At 43.3% G+C, this 15,809-nt stretch overlaps 1 protein-coding gene across 1 annotated transcript; it reads left to right on the forward strand.

Moving 5' to 3' along the window:
• Window positions 1-252: 252 nt before the first annotated feature.
• On the forward strand, window positions 253-11,932 carry AVPR1A (arginine vasopressin receptor 1A). The gene is made up of 2 exons (XM_066591478.1): window positions 253-1,244; window positions 7,029-11,932. Exons 1-2 carry the CDS (start codon window positions 281-283, stop codon window positions 7,319-7,321), a joined length of 1,257 nt encoding a protein of 418 aa, XP_066447575.1. The 5' UTR covers window positions 253-280; the 3' UTR covers window positions 7,322-11,932.
• Window positions 11,933-15,809: the final 3,877 nt, after the last annotated feature.

Below are 15,809 nucleotides of genomic sequence, written 5' to 3' on the forward strand. Positions count from 1 at the left end.
ACAAACACATAAGAACTAACAGAGAAGTGAGCAGACAGACAGGAGACGCAGGGAGAGAATGCTATCTCCCCCATAGGGAGCTGCAAGGACACTCCGCTCACAGCGCTGCAGGTCGCTGCACAACGCACTGACACGGGGAGCTGCAGGCTGGAGTGACGCCAGCCAGTGTCTTGTCTCAGCCCCCTTAAGGAGGAAGGAGGAGTGAGTATATATAAAGACCCCTGGACTTGTATGAACAGGAGGACGGGACTATCTGGATAGTGCTCGGTGCAGAGTTACCATGAGACCCTCTGCAGCGGCAGACTCTAGGAAAGGCGCAAGTTTGGGAAATGACAGTACATGGGGGGCAGTGGGCACCACGACCCCCTCTCTATTCTCCACGATCCTTCCTGATGGCAGCAGAACAGCCCCCAACTCCTCCGACCTGCTGTCCAGGGATGAAGAGCTGGCCAAGGTGGAGATCGCCGTGTTAGCGGTCATCTTTGTGGCTGCAGTTCTGGGCAACTGCAGTGTCCTGCTGGGTCTGTACAAGTCCAAGAAGAAGATGTCCAGGATGCACTTATTCATCAGGCACCTGAGCCTGGCAGACCTGGTGGTGGCTTTCTTCCAGGTTCTTCCCCAGCTGTGCTGGGAGGTCACTTACCGCTTCTATGGTCCTGACATCTTGTGCAGACTTATTAAACACTTACAAGTGTTTGGGATGTTCGCTTCAGCTTACATGCTGGTGGTGATGACAGCTGACCGCTATATCGCGATATGCCACCCCTTGAAGACGCTCCAACAACCTACAAAGAGGTCCTACCTGATGATCAGCGGTGCCTGGATCCTCAGTTTCATCCTCAGCACTCCTCAGTATGGGATCTTCTACCTGAAGGAGCTGGGAGATGGGGTGTATGACTGCTGGGCAGACTTTCTTTCTAAGGATGCAGCCAAAGCTTATATCACCTGGATTACTATTAGTATCTTTGTGATACCAGTGGGCATCCTGCTGACCTGCTATGGCTTCATCTGCTACAATATCTGGAAGAACATAAAGTGCAAGACCAAGAAAGAAGAGACTGAAGGCAGGAAGGGTAACATCGGGTTACTGTCCACATCTGTCAGCAGTGTGAGGACCATCTCCAGAGCCAAGATGAGGACGGTAAAAATGACCTTCGTGATTGTGTCAGCCTATATCATTTGTTACAGTCCATTCTTTGCCATTCAGCTGTGGTCTGTATATGCAGAGGACACCAACTGGACTGGTAGGTGCAATTCTCTCACTATTCTTTGTGTTCAATTGACCCTGATCTCACAGTCTTTTTTGCAAAAAGTCTCTTTTTGTTGCTTTTTTTTTGTAGCAAAGCTACATCCAGATGTTAGCTGTAAGTCAATATTATAAAATGCACTATAAACATTTCATTTTTTATAGTGGCATTTTTCCTTTTATTTGCTGCTGTCTTTGTGTCTGTGATGTTTTGGGGCAAATCACAGTATATTTTACACATGGCATTTTTTCAGGCGTTTCATCATAGACCTCTCTATAGGAAAACACATGAAGAAATTGCACTTCTGCATAAGGGCTCTTTCATGAGGGCAGATTTCTGCATGTTTTTGCGTGTGCAAAATTTGCATGCGCAATACGCAGAGAATGCACTGATTTCAATGGATTTGCTCACATTTTCATTTTTTGCACACACATTTCGCATGCAAGAAAAAAAATGTAGCATTGTAGCTAAATGCCATGTAAATCAGGGCATGGTTGTATCCCGTGTGCAAAAAAAACCACGCTCTACGGGCGCAAAAGTTACAGTAAAATATGACGATGCACATGCCAAAGAGTCTCGTTCATAGCGGAAATAGGTTGCACTGGGGCATGCGCAAAAATACATACCCCCGTGTGAAGGAGCCCTAAGGCCATATCTAAATAGGTAATTGTGATATTAAAAAATTCTGATCTTGTACACCTGGAATTTATTTTGGCAAGTGCAATACATTTTGTGACAAAAACGCATCACATCACTGTACTTGAAAATTGCATGCTTTCCAGTAGTACAAGTACAAGATCACATCGCAGGCGTGTGAAAATCACACTTACTTTCGAGTTCAATGCTATTTTTTCTTTGCCTCCTATAGAAAACAATTGGCGATTCTGCTACAGAACCACCTAAAAATAGGACAGGCTGCAATTTTTTGTTCTCACACTATCAATGCCAGTGAAAGATCACTCATGTAAATTAACCCATTGAAGTCAATGACTCATTTTCCAATTAAAGTTCTGTCCATATCGCAATCAGATGGATTTCACACAGGAAAGCTAGGAGAAACGCTGTAAAAAAAATTAAGGAAGCCTTAGCCATGTGTATGTCTAATAATGATGGATATGGATCTGGCAACCCCTAGGGCCAGTTTCAGATGAGCATATTAATTGTGCATTTTTGTGACGAGTAGACGAGTGTCCTGGTCTGATTGGACAAGAACACTTGTCCATCTTATGGGCACAAAAATGTGCCCTTAATACACTCATCTGAAACTATCTCTGAATGTTGTGCAACTGCAGTTTCCTAAGCACCCAGTTTTAGTCAGGAGGAGCTAATAGTTACTTATGCTTGAAAACATCTGGAGGTTGTCATACAGAGGATACTTCGTAGCAGTGATCTGTGAGTTTACTTGCCCATTTAATGAACTTTTCCTTCTTGTGACAGAATCCATCTGTAGTGTTTACAAGCTACAAAGTCTATATTGGACAGTCCAAACAATACAACATTTTGTAAGCATGTAGTATTGTTGTTGGCAGGATTAGGGTTCATCCATTGTACTTCTTTAACTAGCTGGATGAACTCTACATGTCTGACTTCTTAGGGACCTTTCATACGGGTCGGAGTAGGCCCGCGCGAACATTCATGCGTCACAATATTATTCCTATGGGGCTTTAATTCCACACCTGTTAAAATCCTCTTGTCTTTACTTAACGGGCACCCTCCCCTATAAATGTCTATGGGGAGCTTTGGTGCGCAAATATACACAAAATTAGAGCATGCTGCATTGGTTTTTCGCACATATCCAAAAAAGGGAGATGAGAATGTACCCATTGAAATCATCAGGTTCTATTCTCTGCGTATGGCGCACGCCAATACACCCCTGTGAATCCGCCATAAAACTATAAGACTAAAGTTTGCAGTGGAAAAGCATTCTGCTGCGGAGTAAAGGATATCTTGGGGAATTCTTCTTGCGGATTTCTAATGCATAGGAGATGTAATATCACAATTAAAGTCTGCGGAAACAAAATGCAAAACATTTTGCAAGATGTTTCGCAAAACACATTGTGCAGTTAAAAATGCAACAACATCCACATCTGTGCTGCGCCATGTGGACCATTCAGTTCCGTGTGAAAGGTTCCTTAGAATGATGGATGTCTCTTCCCTATGCCAATCATACTAGAGTTAGGATGTTTATCAAATAATGTACAAATATGCAGAGTTCTCCTTTGGTTTATTCATTTTAATCCATATTATTAGATATGCAGTCAAATTATGTTATTATAATCTCATCTAATGAGTACTCTGATTGCCTGTTAAACTGTAGTGATTATAATCTTCATCAAAGGTCTTAATGAGCTTATTATATTCAAATCTTTTCCATGACCTCTGGGCTTTTGTGTGCATATAAAAAAGAACCTGTAGAGTATATTAAGGGCTAATGGAAGGCCATTCAATGTCCTTAAATGGGGATAAATATCCCTTGCAGCATGATGGTATTTAAGGCAACTGGCAGCATAAGGCCAGCTTTACACGGACGTCAAAATCACGCGAGATTTGTGCATTGCAAGACGCACAAATATGAGCACAAGAAACTCCACGATCCTCTGCCCCAAAGAATCCCTGCAGCCTCGAAGTGATGCGAGGCCGTTTTGGTATGAAAACGTCTCGCATCCACAGGAATTTCACAAGGCTAAGTGCGATATGGAGTCGGAATTTTTGGCCCTATATCGTGCTCACTTGTATGAAGTTAGCCTTATAGACAATGGTGAACCAACTAGACAATGCAAAGGGCTAAAGTACTTTTGTCCAACAGACACACCTTGCTTTAGCAAGGACCTTAGGCCAAAGATTGCAACACAAGTACAGATAGTCCCCTACTTGCGAACTTTCGAGTTACAAACTTCACAAGATGCGAACAATCTGCCCTGCACAGTATGATGTAATGCTATGGCATTACATCATACTGTGCAGGGACCCCACAGGCTTCTATCAAGCCTGTCAGGTCAGATCGCGGGACGCTGTGCGGTTGCTAGGCAGCCAGGGCCTTCTGAAAGGCCCTAGGGCTGTCTATGCAGAGCGCCTATCAAGCCGTGCGCTTGATAGGCACTCTGCATAGGCAGCCCTGGGGCCTTTCAGAAGGCCCCCAGCTGCCTAGTAACTGCACATTGTCCCGCGATAAGATCGCGGGACACTGTACGGGCCCCCTGAACGTCGTGTGCACGCTGTTTCTTACAGCGGACACCCGGCGGCAGCATTTCTGACGAGCCGCACCGCTCGTCGGAACTGTTAACCCTTTAAATATGACAGCGGCATTTAAAGTGTTTACAGTTCCGACGAGCGGCGCGGCTCAACGGAACTGCTGCTGCCGTCAGGTGTCCGCTGTAAGAGCAGCCTGCATCTGACGTTGTATAAAGCGGGATCCACCCGCGATCCCCTCCATACAACCATTTGTTCGGACATACGAACAAATGTACTTGCGAAAAGGCTCCTGGAACGGAACCTGTTCGCAAGTACGGGACTATCTGTAAAGGTTTTCATTTCTATGGTATACAAAAATAAGAGTTAAACGTAGTATTCACTTGCTGATTTGTCATTCTATTGAGAAAGTTTAGAATTTACAGATGTAGTTGAGCTGCAGTACAATGTGTTTTCTTTGATTTTATACGCTGATCAGCCATAGCATTAAAACCATTTGCAGATGAAATGAATAACATTGGTTATCGTATTACAATGGTACCTGTCAAGGGTGAACTGTTCCTGAAGCTGATATGAAATGATCCTACTTGCTTTGGCAGCAGCTGCCTGACACAAGCTTACAGTTAACTAAAAATCCCCAAGTCCCTTTCCATGTCAGTGTTTCCCAGTAGTTTCCCATTTAGTGTGCAATGGTGACATGTATTTCCGCTGCTCATGTGCATTTTATATACCAATCTTTAATGCAGGACAGTATGAAACGCTTTGAAAAAGTCCAGATGCACAAGATCCAGTGACTCCCCCTGTTCCAGTCTAGAACTTACCTTCTCAAAGGAGCTGATCGGGTTGGTTTGACAGGAGCGATCTCTCATAAACCCATGCTGGTACAGAGTTATACAGTCATTTTCCTTGAGGTCCTCCAGGATAGCATCTCTTAGAAACCCTTCAAACACTTTAACCACAAAAAAAGTAAGACTTACTGGCCTGTAGTTTCCAGGCTCTCTTTTTGACCCCTTTTTGAATACCGGTACCACATTGGCTATGCGCAAATCCAGTGGAACCACATCACTATAGAGACCTTAAGTATAAGAAACAAGGGTCCGTGTATCACATACTTAAAACCCAGGGATGTATGTCATCACGATCCCACAATTTATGAATGTTAATCTTTTTAAGACAACTCTGCACTTCTTTCTGGGTTCCATCTTCCTTATTTGCATATATTACCCAGAGGAACAAAGATGGCTTTATATGTCTCCTCACTTACCTCCTAGGTGTCTCCTCACACATCTTTTAGGTGCTCTCTAGAGATGAGCGAACGTGTTCTTAACGAACACTTACGCACCCGAACACCGGCTTTTCCGAGGACTTCCGTGTTCGCGCGTAAGTATTCGGGGGGCGCCGGGGGGCGGGGAGAGGCGCGGCGGCGCGGGCGGCAGCAGCGGGGAACAGGGGGGAGCCCTCTCTCTCTCCCTCTCCCCCCCACTCCCCGCCGCAACCCCCCGCGCTGCCACGGCGACCCCCGAACTTTTTTCGCCCGAACACGGAATTCCTCGCGAAGTTCGGTGTCCGGGCGAAAAGGGGCGGAGCCGAACACGTTCGCTCATCTCTAGTGCTCTCCTTAAGGAGAAATGATAGCCTTCCCAACTCACATTATAGGCCAGTCACTAGCCAAGCCAGAAACCTACTGCACACTGATGAGGGGCAAAAAGCCTGAAACAGCTGTCTGTGTATGGATTCTGGCTGGGTTTTCAATTTCAAATCACTGATATAAAGACCTGTGTAAAGAGTCGGACATTGATTTGCAGGAATGATGCTATCCAACATGTGGCACTGCAGAGGTATTGTTCCATCTTCCTTATTTGCATACCTGTCCCGGGTACATGCTACCTGTAGTTTGGGCATCATGAACCAGATGACAGATTCCCTTTAAAGGTTGTGCTGCCACGTACCACAGGGCACCTTCAGAGATTGTAGAATCCATGTCTCAATTGTTCACAGCTATTTTAACCTGAGGGCAACCTGCATAATATTAGCAGGTCGCTTAATGTTATGGCTGACCAAAGTATAATACTGTAGGTAAATATTATCTTTACTGAGAGTTATAATACATATACAATGTAGCATAATAAAGTATGAAAGTGTTTAATAATAAATTCAGATTTGCTACGTGAGAATATTACCATGAAAGGAGCATAGTATAACGGTGGTTTCACATCTGCGCTCAGGGTTTTACTTTCCTGCTTCGTTTGGGGAGGAGAAAAGGGGACTCCACGCTGCTGAATAGCCCAGTCTCAGGACGGAGCTGAACAGCGGACCCCATTGGTTATAATGGGTTCATCTGGTTTCCGCTCAGTTGCCCGGCTTTTGGACGGAAGAAAAAATGCTGCATGCAGTGCTTTTTCTTACAGTATTTGACCGGAGGTTCCAACGCAGATGTGAAGCTGGCCTTAATTCAATGTTTACTAGCCCAGAATTTTGAGGTTTATCTTAAATGTATAGAGCCAAATAATGATTAAGACGATCAGACTGCATAAATGTTTGACCTAAAAAGGCTATAGTATTGCAATTACTAATGTTTTTGATCATTTCTAGAGAATGAGAACATGGCCGTCACTGTGTCTGCCCTGTTAGCCAGCCTGAACAGTTGCTGCAACCCCTGGATCTATATGTTCTTCAGTGGACACCTACTTCACGATCTGATCATTAGTGTTTTATGCTGCAGTAAATTCAAGCAAAATATAAACAAAGAAGATTCTGACAGCAGCACCAGAAGGCACACGTCCTTTACAAGGACCCAGTCAAGAAGTCCAACCAATAGTGTGGGCACCTGGAAAGAGTCTCCAAAATCTTCAAGATCCATTAAATTCGTACCCATACAAACCTGAGACTGGAAAATAATATTTGCCGATATCAGGCAGCATGGCTTATTGCCTACTAAATAATGCACTTCAGATACACAAGTTTGTGAACAATGATGAGTATGGACAAACACAATGTATATGATGTATTAAGTATTATTTCATGTACTGTAAAGTTAATGGGAGGAATTTATCAATTGCTTTGCACAAGTTGTTTTGGAGTAAAAAAAAGTAACAAATTTTGTGACTTTCTCAGTAACCACCATTTTTGAAAAAAAGGTTGAGAAAACAGTGGGGATTGGTCAATAACCTTCTGAAGCACGTATTAATTCTAAAGCCAGAAAATATCACACATTAGCACTGGAGATGAGTGAGCACCAAAATGCTCGGGTGCTCGTTACTCGAGCCAAGCTTTTTGTAATGCTCGAGAGCTCATTTCGAGTAATGAACCCCATTGAAGTCAATGGGAGACTCAAGCATTTTTCAAGGTGACCCATGCTCTGCATTGTTTTTAATGGAGCCACGGCTGCTGCCGGCGGCTCCATTGAAAACAATGGTCTGCCGGCACCCCTGAATTGTTTTTCAGGGAAGGGCTTTACATATAAGCCCTTCCCTGAAAGACAATAATTTGAGTGTAAAAAAAAATATATATATATATACTTACCTCTCCGCCGCTGCTGTTTTCCCCGCAGAGATGAAGAACACATCTGCCGCATGCGGCAGATGTTTCCTTCATCCTCGCTAGTAAAGAGAATTCCCTGCTGCTGCACCTGCCACATCTGTGACAGATGCAGCAGAGGAATTCTTTAATTCCAGTCATTGGTTTTCAGGGAAGGGCTGTAAACATAAGCCCTTCCCTGAAAAACAATAATTTTAGTGTAAAAAATTTTTTTTAAAAACTTACCTGTCCGCCACTGCCCTGTCCCCGCGGGGATGAAGAACAAATCTGTGCCATGCATTCCTTCATCCCTGCGGGGGACACGGTAGCAGTGGTGAGGTAAGTTTAATAATTTATTTTTTACACTAAAATGATTGTTTTTCAGGGAAGTGCTTATGTTTAAAGCCCTTCCATGAAAAACAATTCAGGGGTGTCGGCAGAACATTGTTTTCAATGGAGCCGCCGGCAGTAGCCACGGCTCCATTGAAAACATGTGGGGAGGAGAGGGTGAAATTTTTTCGAGCACCACGTGGTGCTCGGCTCGAGTAATGAGTACATCGAGCAGGCTAATGCTCGAACGAGCATCAAGCTCGGACGAGCATGCTCGCTCATCTCTAATTAGTACAAATCTATACTTGTTCCTATCAGTCATATGTTTCATTTTCTGACTTTAGAACAGACCAAAATATGCCAAATTTATTGAGGAGTGTGCCTTCTAATAAATTTGGTGCAATTTACCGCTTAATGAATGTGGGGCCATTTGTACGCACTTTGTATAAATTTTGTGTGTTCTTAGTATGGAAAATTGTCTCTGGCTACAATTAAATGTGAGTTGTATTACACTGTAAATTTAGAGGTGAACTTGATAAACACATTTCTCTTTCACTTGACACAAAGAGAAAACTGTATAAAGCGCTTTCATAGAATCATAGAATGGTAGAGTTGGAAGGGACCTCCAGGGTCATCTGGTCCAACCCCCTGCTCAGTGCAGGATTTACTAAATCATCCCAGACAGATATCTGTCCAGCCTTTGTTTGAACACTTCCATTAAAGGAGAACTCATCACCTTCCGTGGTGACCTGTTCCACCCATTGATCACCCTCACTGTCAGAAAGCTTTTTCTAATATTTATTTGTGTCTCCTCCCTTTCAGTTTCATCCCATTGCTCCCATTGCTTTCATGTGGGGTGGAATATTCCACTGTGCAGAAAAATACACACACCAAGATCCGTATGTCTAAAGTACAGATTGTTGATGTGGAATTGATAGTGGCAGATTTCTGCTGGCAATCCTAAATCAAAATCTGCATATAGACCTGCAGATTTAGGTGTGGATTTCGACAGCGGAATATTCTGCAGCATCCTGCAGAATATTCTGCCCTATGGGAAGACACCCCAAAATTGGTGAATTGGTGAATGGAGGAGCTGCAATGGTAGACACAGCCCATGGAGAAGTGTGGAAGTTTCTCTGTAGAAAAAAGCCATGTGCAACCACCCTCACTTTATTACCTGACAAGTATAGAAACTTAACATTCTGCCTGTGAGGGGGCCATTTACGCAAAGCATAAGGGCTCTTTCACATGAGCGTATATCGGCCGCCGTTTTGATGGTCGGGCGATACATGCTACGATCTGATGCATTGGATTCCAATGCATCAGATCACATGGCCGTATTCCTGTAGTGTAAAAGCGCCCGGCCGGGCCAATATAGCGTTGGGCGCTTTCACACTGGGCCGAAAAGATAGTCCTGGAATTATCTTTCCATCCGGAATATGTCGGCTTCTGCATGTGCTCCTATAGGAGCCACTAACAGAGAATGGAGGTGGGAGGGAGTTTAGCAGCGTGGCTGCTAAACTCTGGCTGTTTGCAATGGGAGGGGGCGGGTGCTTTTCCATTGCAAACAGCTGGAGGGAAGAAGAGAGGAGGTGAGCGGAAAGGGGGAGGGAAGGGGAGGCAACGGCATTACAGCCTTGGCGTATATGCGGCGGGACCCGTCCTATCTGAACGGGTGCACAAACGTTAGGCACCGGCGGGCGCACGTAAAAGCGCTTACAGCTATGTGAGAGAGGCCTAAGTGTCATATCCAGGTGTGGTGAAATCAACAGTGGAAATATTACATGTGCATTTCGATGTGGATTTACCACAGATTTCTGATTTCCATGCACAGCAGCACTACATCTATTCCTATATGATACATTATATACAGTAAATCATATATAACTATAAGATTTTATTTAGATTAGAATAGATGCTGGTTGTCTCTCCTGACATGTCTGTCTTAGTAAATACTAGGAATCCCTATATAAAGCCATTCTGAAGCAGCTTTTCTTAGAACATTTTTTTTTTGCAATTGTGCTGTTCTTTTGTTATTCCACCAGAAAATATTTGCATAAATTGACAACTAGGTACTGCTTGAACAGTGTCAGAAAGTATAAGTATTTTTGCAAGGGAAATAATAGGAAGTGCCAAACACCTAGATGGATGGATAGATAGGAGTGCAATAATGTTTATTCTCCCAGTGCAATGTTTCAGTCCTTTTGGGGGAGAATAGAGCCTATTGATTTCAATGGTTTTGTTCATGTTTCCTTTTTTTTTGCGGAAAGGAGATTTAGGGGGGGAAGGGGCAAATGCAATGCCATGGGGAAAAGAACACATCTGGAACTTATAAGGCTAAATAGCCATTTAAATTGGGGCGTGGTTGTTTCCTATGCACAAAAATTCATACTCTGCAAGCGCTAAAAGAAGAGTAAAATACGGGGATATGCCTACAAAGAGGCCTGGTTCATAATACAAATACATTGCACATATGCCCATGTGAAGCCACCTGTACTGAGACTTTTTTCAACCCACCATGTTCCTTTAAAGAGCAATTACCATGCTGACAAATATGGTATATGCTACCCTTAGGCCGGATTCACACAAGCGGATTCGTATTTTCATGCACATTTGCGCCACAGTTTGTGCATCAAAAGTTGCCTATTTGTGCGCGTAACTGAGGTTTTTTAACTGTGTTTTTGTCAATCGCAAATCATGTGCATTCACGCACATAAAAACAATCTCCGCCCACGGTTCCGTACATTGAAATGGCTAATGAGCCTGATTAGTTTCATATGGTCTATTTCCCTGTGCAAACGTGCAGGAAAACGGGACATACTATGTAGTTTTTGCACGATGGAATTGTGCGCACAAAATATACGCTGATAAACTATCCCATTAAATGGGTACTATTCACTGAGTATTGCGTGCGCACATTTTTTGTGTGTAAATGGGAGCGCAAATACGTTCTTGTGAATACGCCCTTAAAGGCTGCTGCACTTCTACAAAAGTATTAGTAAATCTCCGCCACTGTGTGCGATAAAATAGATATAACTTATTGAAAATGGAGGAACCCCTGTAAGTACATATCAAAATAAAGAGTTTTTAATGGAAGCATTCTGGTAATGCTTGTGATACAACATGGGTATGATTTTAGTAGCAAAGCCGATGAAATATTGAACTAAGTTTAAAGCTGAATGTTGTCACATTATACATATGTACTAAATGACACCTTTTATTTCAGTAGTAATATACTGTAATCTATCGTATTTGCATTGTAATTAAATCTATTTTTCTATAGTAAATCTTTATATTTATATCACATTTTGCCAATTTGTCTAAAATAGTTCGAAAAACCAGTTGAGCCAAAACCATGTAACTTCACAAGCTAAACGAAAACTATATCATACCTCTTATAAATCCTGCCATTAAATATTGAATGTATTTTATTATGATTGTATAAAATCTTTAAAGTATATTTAGTGTATTCCAGTCTGAAACAAATATTATAATATAACATTACTTGTAGAAATGTGTTTATATATTAGTTGTGTATGAAACGGACACAAAAAGATGAAACCTGTTATGTCTGTCCACTATTGTTCTAGTGGCTGTGTAGATGTACAAGAATTAAAATAGAATAAAAAGAACCACAACTGCCTATTCCACATGATTTGTGTCTCAGCTTCCTCACCAAAACACATGTGGTTGATTTGGCTGGCTGATGGTGTGGATTTCTCCAGCCAGCCAATCACCAATCATATAAATACTAGCCTGTCTTGCTAGAGAGCGCTGGTCATTATCTATTCCTCATACTTCCCTCTCAGAACTCTGGTGTTTGGTGCTGCTCTCCCAGAAGACAGTCTGGACACCCGATTCCCCTGTTCACATGTTCTGCAGACCGCTGCTCCTTTACCACTGCCCTGTGTGGTTCCAGGCATTGGATGTCTTTTACGCTGTCAGATGGGTGATGTCTGACGCCTTGTCCCTTCTCCGTCAGATGGGTGATCGCTGACGTTCTGCCCCTTACATGTGTGGGTGTGAATGTTTAAACTGTGTCTGTTTTGGTGTAAGTATGCATGGATGAGTTTAAGGTCTCTTTCACATGAGCGACAGTGAGATCACCGCAAGAAAATCGTAGCGATATCGCAGCTGTATTCTGTGCGATATCGCTGCGTTTTCTCTGGCGATATTGCGATTTTGCAACTTTGTAGCATTCTTTTGCCGGGATTTTCAGGGGGACTTGAAATATAAGCCCTACTTTAAAAATAAACCCTAGCTACATTTAAAAAAAACCCTGAAAAAAACAATACATTACCTAACAGGCACTGTCTGCTCCGCCGCACTTCCTCTTCTGAAGCAACGCTGCACTTGTTTGTAGTCTTCAGTCACTGCTTCCTGGTCAGGGGTTCAAAAATGCCGCCTCCAGATGTGCCCCTCTTATTAAAGCATTAAATGAAAGGACCAGGTGAGGTAATATTATTTCCTGAAATCTTTTGTAGTTTGCTAATGAGAAACCATCTGGTCCTGGGCTTTTATGTTGTGAGAAGCTATTAAGTATTGAGGTCAGTTCCTCTCGGGACACTGGGGAGGTCAAAGGGGAAATTTTGTCTATGTTCAGAGAAGGGAGAGTTAGCGAAGACACGACCTCCTGTAATGTTTTTCTTTTGTTTTCCTACTAGCCTAATTCGCTTTTATTTATGTTATATACATCTGCATAATATTCCTGGAAAGTTTGTGCTATTTGTGATATTTTTGTTAATTGTTAACCCAAGGAATTTTTAATACCATGTATATATGTTTTCTTTTTTTTTTTTTTTTATTAAAGAGGACATAAGGCACCCACCTTTTTTTCCATGGGAGTAGAGTTGATGTTTATAATATAATACTGATTTAGCGAATCCAGTATTCAGAATGTCTCTTAGTTCTTCTCTCAGATTGTTCTGGGCTTCTTGGGCATTTTTCTGTTTCGCTATCTGTTCTAGTCTCGATATCTGGGCTAATATTTCTACAATCTCCTTTTGTCTTTTCTTTTTTTGTGAGGATCCTATAGCTATGAGTAAACCTCTGATGTAGGCTTTATGTGTTTTCCATACCATGGGATGTTTGTCAGATCATTGTTCTCACCCTTGAACCCATCCTATTCACTCCCACAACTCCGCTTACCACTGAGAGCAATCTAGCATTTATTTAATAATATGCAAAAGGTTATGGTTAATGTTTTGAACATGTATTGATATATATTATTTTACGCTAAATTCAATAAAAAACGAATTTATGAAAAATCTCGCCTCCAGGAAGCACTAGCTCTGATTGGTTCTCGAGTGCTACGGCTCAGCCAATCACTGCAGCGCTCGATGAACCAATCACAACCATTCAACTCGATGGATGTGATTGGTTCATAAAGCGCTGCAGTGTTAGGCTGAGCCGCAACGCTCACGAGCCAATCAGAGCCAGTGCTTCCTGGAGGCAGGATTTTTGAACTCCCTGACTAGGAAGCGGGGGCTGAAGATGACAAAGAAATGCCGCGGAACTGTCGGAGGAGAAGAAGTGCGGGGGAGTGGACAGCTCCTGTTAGGTAATGTATTGTTTTTTTTTAATGTAGCTAGGACTTATTTTAGGGACAAACAGTAGGACTTCCTACTGTAAAAGTTGCATCACACCACACAAAAACTGCGATTATGTGCGATGTGATGAAACACAAAGGAAGGCTCCATAGGGAAACATGGGCTACAAAACATTACAAACCGTGGCTGTATAGAGCATGCTGCAATTTTTTTCCCCACAATGTCAAGCCAATAAGAAAGCTTGGGCTTCACATGCTTGCAATTTGCAGCGCTGTCGCATCACAAGAAAATCTTACAATTCTGTCGCACATGTGAAAGCGGCCTAAGGTGACCAAACATCCCAATCTAGGTGGGACAGTTCCGCTTGGGACCCTGTGTCCCACTTTCTGCCGGGACCCTGGTGGGACAGCCATTTGTCCCGCTTTTGGGATGCCTTGTCACCATTAAAGTGATTACCAGTTGGGGTGCTGCGGCTCCGCTGCTGGTAATCACTCTGCGTAAGGTGCACACTACTGTCAGATGCACACTGAAAGTAGTGTGTGCATCTGAGATCTTCCTCCCGTCCTCCCCTGACCATTCCTCTTTAGTTCCACAAGAGGAGAGCAGAAGGAAGGAGGCGCTGCTGCAGGCGCACACACTTCCGCCCTCAGCAGCGGGTAATAGTGTCCTCTATATCAGCTGCAGTAGTAATAGTATTACTACTGAAGGCCACTGTGGGGGTCACTATTACTACTGAGGCCACTCTGCACATACCAGCATACCTCAAGCTGACTTAGGTTGTGTTTACATATGGTGAAAATGCTGTGGAATGTCAGCACTCCCCGGCTTCCGATTCCCGGCAGCCTGACCAGGTGGTCATATGAGGCTACTTTAGGCCGCTGGGAGTAGTAAGCCGGGGAGAGCTGACAGCGGGAAGTCTTCAGAGGAGGTGAGGGGGAGCGCCGCATAGTATGAAATCAGTTGCCGATACATGGCTAATTGTCAGTCAAAATTCACACCAATGGTACAGGTTTTGACATATGTAGTAATACTGCTGAATTTGCTCCCTGCCTTTTTTGAAATGGTCCTGTATTTTTTATAACGACAATGTTGTCAAAAGCCTCACCCCCTGACCACACCCCTCTGCCCTACTTTGACCCTGGGAAAATCTGGTCACCTTAAGGAGTTTCTGGGTGGGATTGCCCTGTGCTTGGAGGTTTGCTGACACCAGGTGTGTATTATCTTCTGGTTTTTCCTTTTGTTTTGTGCATGTTAGGTTTATGTTTGGTATAACCCCTTTCATCCTTAGGTGATAGGACATTTGGTTTATGTTTGGTGTGATCGTGTGTGTGTATATCATTTATCCCTTCAGTCAGCGTTCTCAATAAATTGCGTTTATGCAGGCAAGATGAATAAGACCTGCATGTGAATGGAAAACTCTTATGATCCCCCACCTTCCACTGAATCTGAAAAGAAAGGATTCTTCCCATTTAAAATATTTAAAACATTCACATGATCCATCTCTGAGACTCAAATCTATGTCAAAAAGGGGTGTCTAAATCATTTCCAGGCGCTTGGCTAAAGGACATTTGGTCTCATGGTGCTCATCAGTGAATTCAGGTTGAGTTTGGGCACTGACGATGACCATTTTCACATCGGGAAATCTAGGGGTGAGGGCCTCAATACTGCCTTTGCTGTGGAGCAGCACACTACCCACACTGCTGCTGTGATGGTCTGGGGGGGGACTTTACATAGTCGGTCACCCCTAGTAGTGGTACGAGGGACAATGACAGCTCAGAGATATATTCACGACATCCTGCAGCCACAGGTGTTACCTCTCATGCTAGAGCTGTCAAGAGGCATTTTCTGGCTAGATAATGCTCAACTACACACAGCAAGGGTGCCACAGGAATGCCTCAGGAGTATTAGCACACTTCCATGGCTTGCCCAGTTGCCAGATTTATCACCAATAGAACATGTATGGGAGCATCTGGGACAC

This window comes from Eleutherodactylus coqui, chromosome 2 (genome assembly GCF_035609145.1).
Source record: "Eleutherodactylus coqui strain aEleCoq1 chromosome 2, aEleCoq1.hap1, whole genome shotgun sequence".
In the NCBI taxonomy this organism is placed as follows: Eukaryota; Metazoa; Chordata; class Amphibia; order Anura; family Eleutherodactylidae; genus Eleutherodactylus; species Eleutherodactylus coqui.

Coding starts and splice junctions, on each gene's coding strand:
- AVPR1A (XM_066591478.1), top strand. CDS start 281: ATGAGACCCTCTGCAGCGGCAGACTCTAGGAAAGGCGCAAGTTTGGGA. Junction 1,245..7,028: donor AGAGGACACCAACTGGACTG/GTAGGTGCAATT, acceptor GATCATTTCTAG/AGAATGAGAACATGGCCGTC.